At 40.7% G+C, this 15,702-nt stretch overlaps 1 protein-coding gene across 1 annotated transcript; it reads right to left on the bottom strand.

The window, feature by feature from the left end:
- Window positions 1–6,525: 6,525 nt before the first annotated feature.
- Window positions 6,526–7,825, bottom strand: dpm3 (dolichyl-phosphate mannosyltransferase subunit 3, regulatory). Its single transcript, XM_067498135.1, has 2 exons — window positions 7,677–7,825; window positions 6,526–7,472 (listed from the first exon to the last, which is right to left on the bottom strand). Exon 2 carries the CDS (start codon window positions 7,424–7,426, stop codon window positions 7,148–7,150), a length of 279 nt encoding a protein of 92 aa, XP_067354236.1. The 5' UTR covers window positions 7,427–7,472; window positions 7,677–7,825; the 3' UTR covers window positions 6,526–7,147.
- Window positions 7,826–15,702: the final 7,877 nt, after the last annotated feature.

The raw sequence follows: 15,702 nt of genomic DNA, 5'->3' as shown, positions 1-15,702 counted from the left end.
ATAAATATGCTAAATGTGAAAATTTCATGTGAAATAAAAGGATATTTTTGGAAAATCAGAACTGTTTTTTGTAATTATTTTAGCCATGGTTAGACGGGGTTATATTTGGCATGGGTCTACACATGTCAATGGTGGTAAGTTAGTTGCTAGGCTACATTTTATTGTGCAGAAATTCCCACTTAGAAGATTCATAATTATATGGGTCATTGGACTTCCTCTTCCTCTATCCCAGTTCCTCTGGTCCCCTTATTAGGTCTTAATGTTAAATTATATTTGCATAATTAAATTGACAGTTATAAATTAAAATGCTATCTGATGAACATGGTAAATAAACCTGTGCTAATCATCAGCATCAACCATTTGACAATGTACAGTCTCACACAGCTGCTACCAAGTCTGAATACTCACATCATCTCGAGTAAATGTTAAAATATATTAAAATTATATAGCCTAAAATCAAAACAATAACCCCGTTTTTGTTGCTCTCCATCTTCCTAAATGTAATATCACTGTTCATCCTTAAAACTACAATAGTTAAGGTGCTCAAAGGCTCAAAGGAAACCCAGGGGAAACCCAGCCCATTTTTCCCTTTTGATTCACCGGAAAGATCTCCACAATGAGAGCCAGTGTCACAGGTAATGGTTGACGCACATTATAATGTAATAGGAGTTGAAGACAATCAAGTTTAATGTAGACAATAAGACGAGACAGGCCAGAACTGAGAGAAAACAAGGGGAGGGCTGTGGTTATTACCTTTGGAGTTGAATGAAAACTCAGCACACAGGTGTGATGCATCTACTGTTTATAACCTAGTGGGCCTCTACACGCGCGCACACACACACACACACACACACACACACACACACACACACACACACACACACACACACACACACACACACACACACACACTTTCCTCCAACCATGAAACCTGCTCGCAAATTGCATGACAAGCTATTGTTTTCATCTCTCTTTTTCTTGTCTCTCCCTTCCCAGGGGAGGTTTACAGGCGTGACAGTAAAAACAGCTGTAGCACCAAACGCTGGTGCCACAACCTCACAGCTCCCCAGTGTCTTCAGTGGTATGGCCATAAATTATAGCTGGCCAGACAGACCCCTTAACTGCCTGACCCTTAAAAGAGGCTCCACTGAGTGGTAGCTCATCAAGAAAGCACAATTCGTTTTATTTACTTACTCGTTCGGTGAACCGGCTTAAGTAAATGTGAACAGCAAGTGTGAAACCTTTAACACTGTAGTAAATGTTATGGGCAGCGAGGTGATAACCAGAGCAAACAACAGGAACAGAAACACATCCGGAGGGCTAGTGTCCTTGCAGGCCTGGAAAAAGAAAAAGAATGTGTGCTTGCCCGAGATTTATTTCATGAATGAATCAAAATCTCTGCGCGTTATGGTTGTTAAAGATGATCCATGTTTTGAGCACTTTTCCCAGCTTGTGCCTCACAGTTACATCTGCCGAGTTCAAGTCCCTGCATGTAATCTTTGAAAACCCAGAATGTTAATGGACTGCACCTTTATAACATTTTTTTCCTTAGCAGACAAAGGGTTTTACAGTTGGCCTCTCATTTATGCATTTACACACGGCCCTGACCTACGAGGAGCAACCTCGGGTTCAGTGTCTTGCCCGAGGACACTTCAACATGTGGACCCAGGAGGAGCCAGAGGTAAAACCACTGACCCTGTGATTAGTGGATGACCTGCTCTGCCTCCTGAGCCAAAGGCGCCCACACACACGACACAACTGAATTTTTATTTCCAAAATCTTCAAAGACTTTTCTATAATCTGCATGAAAAACAATATTTCAGCATCATCAAAGAATTACCTAATTTCCCATGAAGTGACAATATTTTCTGTCCGGAAAGCTGAAAATGGCATACTACGTGCTTCAACTACCACCTTTTGTACATGAAACAGTAGCATAAGTTTGGAAATAAATTAAAATCTTTTTCATTATAAGGCAGTGTGAATGTTTTGTTTTCTACAGTCTTGACAGTGGTCGTTGTTTAAGAACCCACTGAGTTTATTCTAGTTCTATGTTTTTCTCTAAAAAAACGATGCTTAGCTCTTTGACTCAATGGCTGTACACGAGAAACAAACTGGCTGCATTAAATAAAGTATGAAACCTTTCCCAACAATGTGAAAATCAGGGCATTCATCAAGATTTAACAGAGCTGAGCCACTGGTGTGTGACACTAATAACTGGGAGGAGGCCATGAGGCACAGCAAGAAAGATCAACGACTCAGAGTGGGTTTGACATGGCCAGCTGGTCTGTCTCTGCTTCTCTGGACTGAGTCAGGTCTCACTATCAGCAGGACAACCTGACGACCTGTCTCCGCCTCTCAGAAGGGGCTGAAGTAACTGTCTCACAGGTTACCTAATGTTTTTGTAGTTATTTGTGTGAGCCCAGTGTGCTGTGATTATCAAGGCAGCTGTTTATGTGCAGCTAAAGAACAATAGTCTGACCCATGAGTGACTTTTTACGCTTGATTACATTAGTCTTATGCAATGAGGCACTGCACATTTGGATAATTGTCATTTTATTATAGCAACATGTTTACTTTGTCTGCCTCTGGGCCTGCAAAAGCTTTGAAATGACAGTAGGGTCAGTCCCAGATTGGAGGGAAACACCTCGGTTATGCAGAATAAGTCAGAGTTCTTGGGCCACTAAGGGCATCTTGGCCCCCGGCCATCATCGGCGGTCGGGGTGTGGTCTCCTCTTCCCGAAAAAGTCTTGTCACTGACTCTCGACTGTCTCCACTGCCAGGGTCATCTGTCTTGTTCCAGCTCATGCTTTGGTTTCCTGCCCATGTCACTTACTCACACTGCCATTTTTATTCATTCTCACTTCCCCAGCACTTCTTTTGTTCTGTCGCTCTGTCTCTGTCTACCTCCTGTTTGGATTCGTCCTTATGCCACTGTCGCCTCCTGTCATTACTGTTCTTCACCCTTCTCTGTATCTGTAACAAATGTATCAGATCTCCATCTCCTTCAGCTCTGGCCCTGGATTACTAAGTCCATCTTGCTTTCTGTTCGTCTCTAGATGGGTTTGAGGTTTTGCTGTGAAATGTGTGGGTGGGAAAAAAAAAGTCTTTTCTGAGCAGAAAAATGAAAACCTATCATTTTTTCAGTCTTGGTTCTCAGCCTGTCGAGATAGATTTGCTCCCAGCAGTGTCACCGAGTGTCTCTAGAAATGTTTTTTTATAGTGTCTCAAGGCCCCAGTGGGGTCATGCTGGGGGCACAACCTTGTGGCCTGCCCCTGTCATTGTCTCAGTCCCCATTACACTTTCTGTCTCGATCCCTATTAGATTTTCTCCTTTTTTTCACCCTTTATCCCAGTCGTCCCGACACCTCTCACCTTGCCACTTTGGAGTAGAAAGTGAAAAACATTTGGTGCACATCTGTTGTCTCTATCTCAGTCTCCTTCACTGTCACAATACCCTATTTCAAAAGTAAGACAGAGCAATTATGAAATCCTAGTAAGTAACTCTTATACTCCAAAACCCAAAAATAAAAATACATCCTTGGAAAGCCAGAGAATGCTGAAATTACCACTTAGACATGTTACATCATTGAGAGACTTTGGGCACAAGTTTGTGATACAAAATTGTTAAATAGTATCGATTATCCATAACAAACTGCCTAAATGGGAAAAAAGCCATTATGTTAGCTGTGGTTTGGTTTTACATCAGATGTATTTCAAAACTTTTAGGTCAAAGTGACAAGTTACAGTAAATCATACAATGAATGTGTGAAAATTTAATTCCATCTACTAAATGTGAAAACCCTAAAAATAAAGAGTACATTACAGTTAGGCTTTACACAAATAAAAAATACAAATGAAAAGCAAATCATGATTTACTTAAGCTACGTTCAGACCAACTTTAGCCCAGCGTGGCAAAACCCAGCCTCCTTGTTCGTTTGAGCAACGCCTGTCTGACAGCACACTGGACTCCAACAAAACCACAGGGTGAGCTGACAAAGCGCTTTTTTTGCAGCGTAGTACTGTAAAATGATGTCACCTGGAGAATGTTTTGCAACACAGATGCTAAGTTTTTACTTTTTACTTCACTACGATCAAGACGATACATAAAAACATTTTTGCCATGATAAAGTTCCCAAATGTTTAAATTCTGATTCTGACCATTGTAAACTGCGGTACAGCAGTCTGGGGCCTGATAGGTTGTGTTTAATGTAGGGCTGTATATTGTTACCCTGGCACTCCAGTACAGGAGTCCAGTTTAGCCCTCACATTAAAGTGGTAATTACTAGCCTGCCTGAGGTTGAACAGAACAGGTTTCTACTCTAAGCTGAGGTGAAGGAATTGATCCAGCAATACACTACCTTAATCTCAATGTTTCCCCTGCTGCCTCTTCACTAAAACCTACATAAAGTGTTTAAAATGATAAAATCAACAATTCAAAAATCGGTCAGAAATGTTAATTTTTTTCCCTATCTTGGCTATCAGGATAGACACTTACAGCCACATTGGTGTTTAAAGAGTAAGGCTGGTTAAAGAGTGTAAAAAGGAAAAATGTAAAAATTGGTCATTGAAAGCCTCTGGTTGTATCTTGATCCCATCATCTATTTTTCTCCCCCGTGTTGGACTCTCATCGCCAGGCCCGATGGGGCCAGCTGTCTGCATCTGCAAAGCCTCATTGTTACTTCATTACAGCGTCACACACAGTATAGCATTGTGTCTGATTACACATACCATTTCAAATCCTTTTAACCATTTGTCTTACTTCTCTTGATATTTGATACATTTTCATAGATTCAAAGGTAGTCAGACATCTACGTGTCTATACTTCTTTAGTGAGTAACCTTACTCATACATTTTCTTTTAATTAATATGTCACAATCCACCTCTATCTATCTCCTCTTACTGTCAGGACCAATGTTTTTCTTCCCTGCATCGTCTTGTGTCTTCTTTGGTGATGCCATTCCAGGTTTTAGAGACACACAGCTGATGTAGTCAATCCATTCATGCTCTTTAGTTGTAGAATTGTCATTGTTCTCTATTTTCTAGGTTGTCTTTTCCTCTGAGCTGGGTAAATTAATTTATTTCCAGGATAGCTTATCTCAGACATACTTGTGTTGAAGGCTTAAAGGCTTTCTCAAGTTACCATCGATGTCCGTTTTACTGGCCTCCTTGACAATTTGATCTCTGAAAGACTTTTATAGAATAAAACTAGAACAAAACTATAAGAATAAGAATAAAACAAAGTCAATGGACTGCTGAAGTCATATAACTTCATATTCTTTCCCATCATTTGGTAGCTAACACTTAGCTAACAATGGGCTTGTTACTGCTGCACTGCTAAAAGGACGCATCATATTAAAGATTTAAAAGTTGACACCATTTAATCTCAATCTCAAGAAATCTACTGAAATGAAAAGCAAATTCTCTGCAGCTTTCTTACCAGAGAGGCAAACCTCTCACCTATATAGGCAGGGATACAAAATTAGAGGTTCACTCTCTGTTATGTATGCTGGCCGTGTCAGGAGTGTTATAAATAATTGCTCGGGGGTTTTTAAAAAGGGAAAAACCTTCAATTTTAGGTCATTTGTGTTGGGTCTGCTCTATAGACATCTCTGTCTGTGAATCACATTACATTCTATGGGCTAAGTCTGCGATGGAGTTTACTGTGAATTTGACACAAGGGGTTGAAGAAAAACAACACCCAAAAATGATTGCACTAACATACACTTATTCTGAATGTGGCCTGACGTATACTTTCCTCTGATAGCCTGCAGAAAAGGAATGAACAGATGGATTGCTTCAAAGTGAGATTTGGGAAGAATGATGACAAAGAATAGTGATCTGTTTGTCTATTTCATATGTAGCTACGAGTAAGAACATAACTGCCTACAGAGGGAAGCCTTTGGTGTAATTGCCAAAGTAGAAGATTTTCTGGTAAATAACAGGTTGCCTTTCATCCAGTCTGCTCTAGCAACAGCTTGCAGACATTCATGGGGGGTGACGTTGCAAGGCATGATGGTGCTGCAGCCAAATATCACAACAGGCAGTGCGTGCACACTGAGAACTGCCAACTCTTTTGTATTTGTTCTGAAGTTATGGGAGCTTTTGAAACCCTATAATGATGCCTTTGGCCAGGCTATGCTTTGTTTATGCACAGCAGGGACTCAGTGAAAATGAGCACAGGCAGCTTTTTAAGGCTCACACAGAGGACCAGCACTTGCCAGCAACAGATTACTCCAGAACTACATACAGTACTTAGCTTGCATTATCTGATGAAAAGAACCTCTGTGCGATAAATATGCTGCATAATGTATATTTCATGTTGTTAACTACGAAATAGGACAAAAGAGATCTGTCTCCTGCAAAGAAAGAAGCATTGAGCAGAAGATGTAAAGCCCTTAAGCTATGTGAGTTATGCTTGGAAAAAGAATGCATCATATATGTAAGCACTTATGCACACTTATCCAAACCCCCAACCCATAATCACTCTCTCTGACACATACACACACTTCTTGAACAAAAAACTGAATAAAATATTCTGCAATTTAATTAACTCTCAGAAATAGCTGCAGGGCAGATGTCTAAAGTTGGATAATGGAATGTTCACTTCTTTACATATAACATCTGATGAGCAACAATATCCAGACACTCAAAACAAGGTCAACATTGTGTGATTATATTCTGAAGCTGAGGCAAACTGGAAGTTTTTCAGAATTCCCCTTTGGCTTTCACTTGTCAGTAATTATACAGATAATTAGATATAGTTGTGATATAAACTCAGGAGATCACTTTGTATACTTTCCAAACAATGTCTTTGTATACTTTCCAACTTGCTGACTGCAATCCAGTTATTTTAAACAGAGATCTCAAATTGTGAGAATTATCAACATTTCAATGAAGCACAAACATTTCACACCAACGTGGAAAAACTTTGATGGATCACTACCTACATTTTAAAGCACAACGGGCTGTAGGAAAAACTGCTCCAAAATTGGTATATTTGATGTTGAAAAGATGCCTACTGGAAACTAACTGAACGTTCAGTAACACTGTTACATTCACAAACTCCTGAATAACTCCACTACAAGTGCAGACACGGGGTTGTGTGTGAGTGGTCCGTGCATCCCTATGAGTCAGACAAAATGTTCTACATCTTTAACCCCTTTTTCCTCAAATCCTCTTGGGCTTCTTTAATCTGTTCCTGTAGCTCTTTTGCTGCCTCTTCGCAGTCATTGAATGTGGCCACCCTGTATCCCACCGTCGCCAGGGAGTAGCAGCCAAACGAAACCAGAAGATACAGCGGCATCGGCCATGCAACGTCTCTGTAGGTTTGCGGCAGTTTCAGGTCAAACAAGTCAAAAGTTACCAAAGCCCAGACTGCGCCCAGAACCGAGACACCAAACAGCCACTCCAGAAGTTTAGTCATGATGGGAGCTGCAGCGGGAATGTCAGATTAACACTCGGAAAACAACCTGAAACAAGAAAACAGCGTGTATTAAATTAGCTTAGCTTTAGCACAACAAATAAGCACCGTGTTAGAAACAATATCGAAAAAAGTGAGTGCACGATAGAGCAGTCAACTGCCGTAAAAAGTGATGAATCCAATAAAATTACTAATTGGTTTAAAAACGAAATTCGTTTAACAAGATCTAAAAGAAATAATATCATGTGTTTACCTTCTCTCAAACGCCACCTCAGCGCTGCGCACAAATATGACGTGATAGACAAAGGCGCATTGTGGGAAATGTAGTTGTCGCTGTGATGATTAGAAATGACAAGACTCAGCAAGTTATTGAAGAAATTTTGTATATGTGTGTATGAGAGAGGGAGAGAGAGAGCGAGAGAGAGAGAGAGAGCGAGAGAGAGACTATTCAGCTAATCAGAAAATACTTTATTCACAAGCCAAGTGTTTTCTTAACAGTTTGTAATTGTTATTACAGTTTATGCTTAAATTACTTCAAATCTCAAAAACAATTTTTGGCATCTCCAGAAAATTAAAATAACCTATTTTTTCTTTGCAAAGTTGGATAATTGTTGTCATATAAAAACCTTGCATTGCTATTCATATATTTATTACCTTATGTCAACATATAGTTTTTTTACATATATTTGTTTCTTTGGTCATGTAACTTACAACATCCTAAATATATTCTTGTCTCCAATTCATATTATATTATACATTTGCTGCTTTGTATCCAGGAGAGAGTTGATATACTTTATACTTTTCAATAATATCAATGTTGTTGCTGTCCATGCTTTTTAATACTGCCCTAGGCTGTTGTCTGGTGTATTAACAACACCAATACCCTGTCAGCTAAAAGAAGAAGAAGATTTTGTTTTTGCAGTCTTTATAGAAGCCCCAAGTCAGGGTTTTAGACCTCTAACTGTTTCCCTGTGTCATCGTCTTCTTTTGGAAAACTTATTTTGAAAATTAAATTACCATTAGCACTAGCTGAAAGCTATCCATAAATCCTGTTATTCCAAAGCTAGGAGCGCAACAACAATTTCATTAAGGGCCAATGGGAAATTACTGTTGTTAGATCTCCATGTCTGTTTAGGTGCAATGGGGCACATCCATTCATTCAGGGCGGTGAACTGTCCAGGTGCAGAGGGCACAGAGCCCTCCAGGGTGAAATCAGGAGGAATGGTAGACATAAACATCTTCACCTAACCTTAGAGAGACACACTAAAGAGCCACAGAGCAATAAGCATTATTCTTGGGGGGGAAATGGAGAGTTATTCTTAGGATGTTTATGTTTGTCTGCACCAGTGTTAACAGTTTATGCGACGATCTGCATGTCTCCCAGAGGGGTAAAGTCTTTTTTTACTGGAAACTGTAATATGCAAGACTTTTTGCCTGAAATGTAGTTTAGTTTTTGGTTTGTGCTTTGTGGCTTTGTAGCTTTGTATAACACTCATTATATATGGTAAGCCTAAATGTCTGTGCATGTCTATTTCCCACAGCCCAAGGTCTTCACATTCACAAACCTCCTCCCAAAGATATTCAATTTACACTAATATAAAACAGAGAAAAACAACACATCAGAAGATTTGATATGTTGAATCCAGTTAAATGTTTGGACACACATACATATTTGGTTCAACAAAAACTTAAAACATTAATAATGATCAAAATTGTGGTCTGTTAACTTTTTTAGCTCATATAATCTTACAATAAAATAACATCTTTATGTAAATGTGTCTGAAATTAGAAAAGAAACACCCATTTTAAAAATCTGGATATGCCTGAACCTACTTGCTATGGAGTATTGTACATATCAGACAGCAAGTGACTCTCCTACATCATTATGATGAAATGAATACAGGTGGGATTACCCATGATATGCAGTATCATTACATACATCATAGCGTGAACTGTGCCTGCCTGTGTTGTATTGGTATGAGCAGCAGTGTGAGTGTGTGTGACACTCAGTGGGAAAAGGCGAGTTGGCTTTTCTCAGTATCTGCCTGCCAGCTCCTGTTCCGTTCCAGTATTCAGGAAACCTGTGCTCCAGCCGAGAAGGCCTGGCAGACTCAACACAACAGCCTGTGAGCAGGAGGGGCACTGAAACACAGATATGTAGAGATGGAGAAACAAAAAGAGAATAAGATGAGGGAGCATGCACAGTGAGACAAGAAAGGGGACAGTGATGTGGGTTGCCAAAGTGAAAAGAGCGTGAAGCAGTAGCAGGAGTTATGTTTTATAAAGAACCAGAAAAGCCTTCATAGCTGACAGGGCAGGAAAGAGAAAGCTGAGAGCACCAGGAATGAACAGAAGGGGTGAGCGAGTCTGTGGACGAAAGGGCAAGAGAGAAAAAGTGGAGAAGAGGGAGGGGATAGACAGACAAGGGAAAGAGGTTTAGACTGGCGGGTGAAATCAGGGGATTTGCAGGTGCAGTCTGAACAACCACTGACCTTAATGGTGCATTAAATCCAGCTGTTGCTTACCCAGACATTTCTTCAATCCCCCTAACACCTTCAGCTGTGCAATAGACTGCATGCAGCACCTTGTTTCCCACAACAGAGATTGAGTTATGGGTCTGTAGGAAGAGAGACTGAGAAAAAAGCGAAACGGTGTGTGAGAGAGATTGCCAGCGACAAAGCGATGGCAGGGGACGTACATGAACCTCAAGTGCAGAAAAGGAGTAACTGTGTGTCTACATCCAGAGAGCAAAGATAAGAGGCATCAACAGGAAAAGTGGTAATGGAGAGTTATGTTGACTCTTTCTCTCTGGATTTGTCAATATTAGTAGAGTGAAAGGGCCAGATAAAAATGTGTGCAACCAAAGGGCTATATACAGAACAAGATTTGGATAGATAATAATTGTGTAATATCTCAAGTGTTTCAAGCCAAAGCTGGGGAGGCAGAGAAAACCAGACAGGAGGGAGAGAGAGAGAGAGAGAGCGAGAGAGAGAGCATGTACTGTCAAAATGCCGTTTAAGATAACAATAGATCTTGGACTCAAAAACAGGAACTCTCTGTTTCCTGAGCTGGAGACCATAGCCATGTGTTATGTTATCATTAGATGTGTGTGTGTGTGTGTGTGTGTGGGTGTGTGTGTAGATTTTTTTGGGAAAAGGAAAGGGTTACTAAAAGTGAATCACCGTTTGCAGGTTTCTGGGAGATTGCTGGCCAAAGATCTAGAACTGATTCTCGGAAGAGGTGAGCCTGGGAAAACTGAACAAATCTTTTATGCTCCGATTTTGGTCCTGGATATTATTAAACACATTTAAGCCTGTCAGCTCAGTGCCAGTTAAATCTTTGGGAAGTCCAATTTAAGTTTCAAGCAATCCAAGTTTTTTGCCAAATGTTAGATAAGAAAAATGTCTTTAGCCCACTTTATCTGAGCAGTAAGAAAAACAGTTGCCTTTACTTTATCTTATATAATGGTTTACAATGACAACTGCTTTCAACTTCAAGGCAACAATACATGATTGGATTGATTAAACCGGGTGTAAATAGACAGTACATCATAGTCATACAATTCACTGCCCAACAAATATCAAGGAAACAACTATCACAGTGGAATTTTATTATCATGCAGAATGAGATGACTCTTTATAGTATCAAATCAAAAGCCTGAAATAAGTCTAAGTGTAAATTTATGTGATGCAAGTGCGACAATTCCAAGCCTTAAGCTTTAACTAATAGCAAGTTGTTAGTAGCAAGGCCTTCAATCAAGGATTAAATCAAAATGAGTGAACTCCTGTTATCATTGAACTTCCAACTTGAAAGGGCACCTAGCCTTTGCAAAAGTGCCTGCACAGATCATACTGAGTGAAGCCAAGTTTGTGGGATGACTTTGCAAGTTTAAGAAGAGGCTCCTCAGACAGGCGAGGTGACTACGTATCAAGGTAGACGCATCAGGGTGGAGAGCCCTGTGATACTTCTCACCAGGGGGCCCTGAATTCAAAGCAGGACTTCTGAAAGATTTGACAATGATGAACATGCTGCTCATAAATATCCTTGAGCCAAGATCATTTAGGGACAGCTAGAGGCTGTATTAAATTGCCAAGATAATAGTTGTGGGACCCCTTCACTACTTAGGGTCTAGGTAATGAAGTCTTGGGCTACTCAAGAGGGTGTAAGGTCACCGTGTGGTCGAGTGTGACCAGCCCGAACCATGTGAGAATAGCACTTGTCTTGACCTCAGTGCCCTGTGTAAAGTCACACACCTGTTTCAGCTGCTGCTGTGACGGCCACATTCGAACTGTGGAGGAATGCCCCCCACCCGCCATCCCTCCTTCCCTATCTCGACGCTCTCAATGCTGTCCTAATGAATCTCATCACACGGCCTGTGTTTGTCCCACTAGTGCTTTGTTTGTTGACCTTTATAAGACGTCATTGCTTATTATCTTCATGGGTTGTGTAATTCTGCCCCATAACACAACCCCCTCAACCACATCCACGGCCCACAATATGTGAGTGCATCTGATCAAATGCATCTTGTCAGTGTAACGGCCATTAACAATGAACAACGGGCATAAGCTCGGTGATTTCTCCCTCCTCTCCTCTCACCCTAGAACACAATGTCCTTCAGCATTACCATTATTGACAGTGGAACTAATTGGCACATGGCTGTGAGAGTTCCCCCCGGGCCATTTTAAATTGGACTGCACAATTTCTTCAACATCTGATGGGCAAATCCATGCACGAGACCTGAGGAGGTATTGATTATAAATGCATTCATGTGGGTCAGTGCAGTGTGCTCAGCAAGGGGCGGATGATATAGGGCTACACGTCTAGACTGGAATAAACTGACCTCATCCTGTGTGTACATAATGGATGGAACTTGGGAATTCGGTTCAGTAGCCTCATTTGCTCACTATGTCGTTTTCATGTGATAGATCTATTGCATTGAGGTGGTGGACGGAAGTAGTGAGTAAAATCAATCGAAACACTTGTCATTTACAACCACCATGAAGGCAACATGTCTCTTGCTAATACCACATTTATTTCAGTGTAGATGTGGGAAGCTTTATCAGATCGCTTCAGCGATGTAATGAGGGGGCTGTGGAGAAGCTGGAACGTGCATTAGAAGGCCAAAAGCGCCAAAACTGAACACGGAGCTACAAACAAAGACGTAAGTCTGGTCGATGGATGCAACCTACACTGACTGCATTTTGTCTTTTGTGATACAGATGATGTCATGCCATGTTCTAGCAGATTAGGTCACTTGAAAGGTCACTTGACAGACTATTTCACAATTACGGAATGGATTTAGAATTGGAATCGCACAAATCTACTGTACATTTGTCAATTCTATAGCAACCATAATCAACTTTTATGTTCAAAATGCAAAAGGTCAAGCATTCTGGGATTATGGATTTATGGTGGGCAGTGGGTAATACCCTGAAAGCTGATTGCTGCCTTCTCATGCAGGCATGTCTGTCTGTCATTGCCTGTAAATGAAGTTGATTAGCTGAGACGGCTGCTCTGTGGTCACGTCTATCTCCTGCCCTGGACACTAGCCATATTGTGCCCTCTCCTCATACTTTCCACTCTAAGACCGTGACCTCTAAGAAATCAGACCCAAAGACTCCTTGCTGCTCCCCCAGGCACCTGCCAACCTTTTACCCTTTTACTGGGTGAGCATCTGGAAGGTGAGGAGGGAGAGATGAGGAGGCCAGGGTGGGTTGTTGTGAAGTATTGACAATGTGGCAGAATACACTATGGACTCGTTACACCAGCTCCCCTTTCTTTGGTTCTCTGGGTTAGGGTTGTGTTGTTGGTGTCTGTTGTCACATGTCTGCCTCTAGTTGTCTGTTTCTCACTTATTGTCAGTCATTTATTTCCTTCCTTCACTGTACACACAGACCACGCAGGCTATGATGTATGCACAGCTGGTCTTGACAGAGCCGTCCAGGAAACGTGTGGTTTACGGATCCCCTGCTGACATTCTGATTTAACTTGCTTTCCACTTTTCAGAAACCTGGAATTGTAACTGTGCAGGGGCTATTAAGATCCAACTCAGCATGTTTGACTGTGGTGGAAGACCACTCAAAATACGCTGAATCCTGAATGAATGACTGACCGACTGACTGGATGTGTCACATAGTACATAAAGCTTAGTCAAGTGTCAAGGTTACTAAGCACATGTGCAATGGTCTCACGCCTGCTCACACAATTTGTTACAAAAAGTTTTGTGTCACTAGTCTTGCTAAAATACTATTCCAAACTTCAGTTTTATGGAAACGATATTATACCAGTTGTTAAGTTACAGACAGTGTAAAAATATACAGTCTATCTGAAAGTTAGGCAAACCTTAATGTTACACCTTGCGGCAAAATGTTTTCAATATGGTTTGGTCCATTTCACACACTTGATGCAAAAGACATAATTTTAATGGTTCAACATGAACTGTTATTTAAAATTCAATATGAAATTCATTTCTAAATGATGGCATTTCCATATTTTTGTTTCATTAAAAGAATATAAATTGACTTAAATTAAGTTACAGCCAGCAGCTGGCTAACTTAGCTACCAGAGCAGTAAAGGAGACAGCAATACTCTAGGAAGTCATGGCTTCCCACCACAAAATAATCTGGTACCATAAACATAAAGCCACAACGTGTTGTTTTTACACTTACATCATTGTGCAGCTTAAACAAAGTAAGTATTTGTCCTGGTAGGCAGATTTCATTATCGTCCAATCTAAGCTACCCAGCTGCAGGTTGTATAGTTTCAGATTCAGTGCACAGACATGTTGTTATTGGGTGTTATTGCTCTGTATCTGTTTGACTCAAAGTTTGAAGTGTTGGCCATACTATCTGCCAAGGGAGTTCACCGCTGTTGTTGTTTTACCCCCCCCCCCAACTTACATATGTGGAAATGACAATAAATCTGAGCCTCAAATATATTTTCCCAAATGTCAAACAAATCCTGTAGTGTTGCATTTGATGTCACAGGGATTCCTGATTGCTCGCTGTTATTGTTTCTGTTAAGCCTGAAAACAAAAGGCAGTGCAGCAATCTGGAGTGTGACTGTTAAACTGAATTAGCCCTGTGTCTACTCTTACAATTGTAGTGCACTAGGTTACAGTATGTGGCCATATGGGCTCTGACTAGCATTACTGTCACCCCTTATTTAATCTACAAGGGAAGATGGCCCAGCTATTCCTCTCAAATCCTTTTAGCCAACATTTAGCTGATTGATTTTTTTTACTACCCTGATTCATATCATCAGTGTGACAAAAGCAGGAAGTTGTATATTATTAATGCCATTCAGTCTCGTGGGTGTATGGATGGATGAGAAAGAGAAACATAAATATTTCAGCAGTGGCCACACTGGGAAGAAAATATTAAGGAAATGTTATTGAATTTAAAGGCAGAGCAAACTGATTCAAAGAAATGAGTGATGAGAGTGTGGTGTAGTGTATTCCACTTCAGGCTAAATTAGGTCTTTTGAAGATGCCGTTTAGCTTAATGTAGTCTAAGACAGTTGGGTTTGTGGATTCCTGCAGACTCTGTCCTGTGTGTTCTCCAGATGGTACAACACACTGTGTCTCACAGACTGTATACAGCTCTGAGATCCACCATAAATTCAGATGATTCCCTCCCCCATCCTCTCCCTCTGAACTATACTAAATGATGATCTTGGAGATTATGTATTGGTAATTCCGGCTAGGTCTTTAAAAGAATGCCCATGCTGTGTGCTTAATACTCAGTGAGGGGATTATGCAGACCCCTACATGTGGTGTTGTGGCTGCATACCTCCAGTCAGACTAAACCCAATCTGTTACAGATTTGGACTCAAGAAGAGAGGTGCAGGGAGCGGAGGGGGGGTGGGGGGGTGGATGGTGGGTTGTGTGGTGCTCTATTCATCCTTTACAGTACATTCCACTTCTTCTATATAATATAGAATCAGAGCTAAACCTCCCTTTGGAAGCAGTATTTTTAGGGCATTAAAAAAAGAACCTTGGCTTCCATCAAGGCCTTTATTTTTTCTAAATTCTCTTTTATTTTCTACATTTTCATTTTCCCTTTGTGGTTGAGGCAAACCCAAATCCCCCTGCAGTTTCCCCTTGAATGTGGGTCCAATTAAACACATATGGGGATTTTCATATTGAAGCTCATAAAAGGTAAACGACAGCGATTTACATTACATTTACATAAGGAATGCTAAGCACCCACACATGTGAGAGGTTAATATCTCAATCAAAAGCAGATGGTCATCACTATTCATTACTCTCACCCAAGTTT

Source organism: Channa argus, chromosome 1, assembly GCF_033026475.1.
Source record: "Channa argus isolate prfri chromosome 1, Channa argus male v1.0, whole genome shotgun sequence".
NCBI classification, from domain to species: Eukaryota; Metazoa; Chordata; class Actinopteri; order Anabantiformes; family Channidae; genus Channa; species Channa argus.
This window is presented reverse-complemented; position numbering and strand designations above follow the sequence as displayed.

Coding starts and splice junctions, on each gene's coding strand:
- dpm3 (XM_067498135.1), bottom strand. CDS start 7,426: ATGACTAAACTTCTGGAGTGGCTGTTTGGTGTCTCGGTTCTGGGCGCA.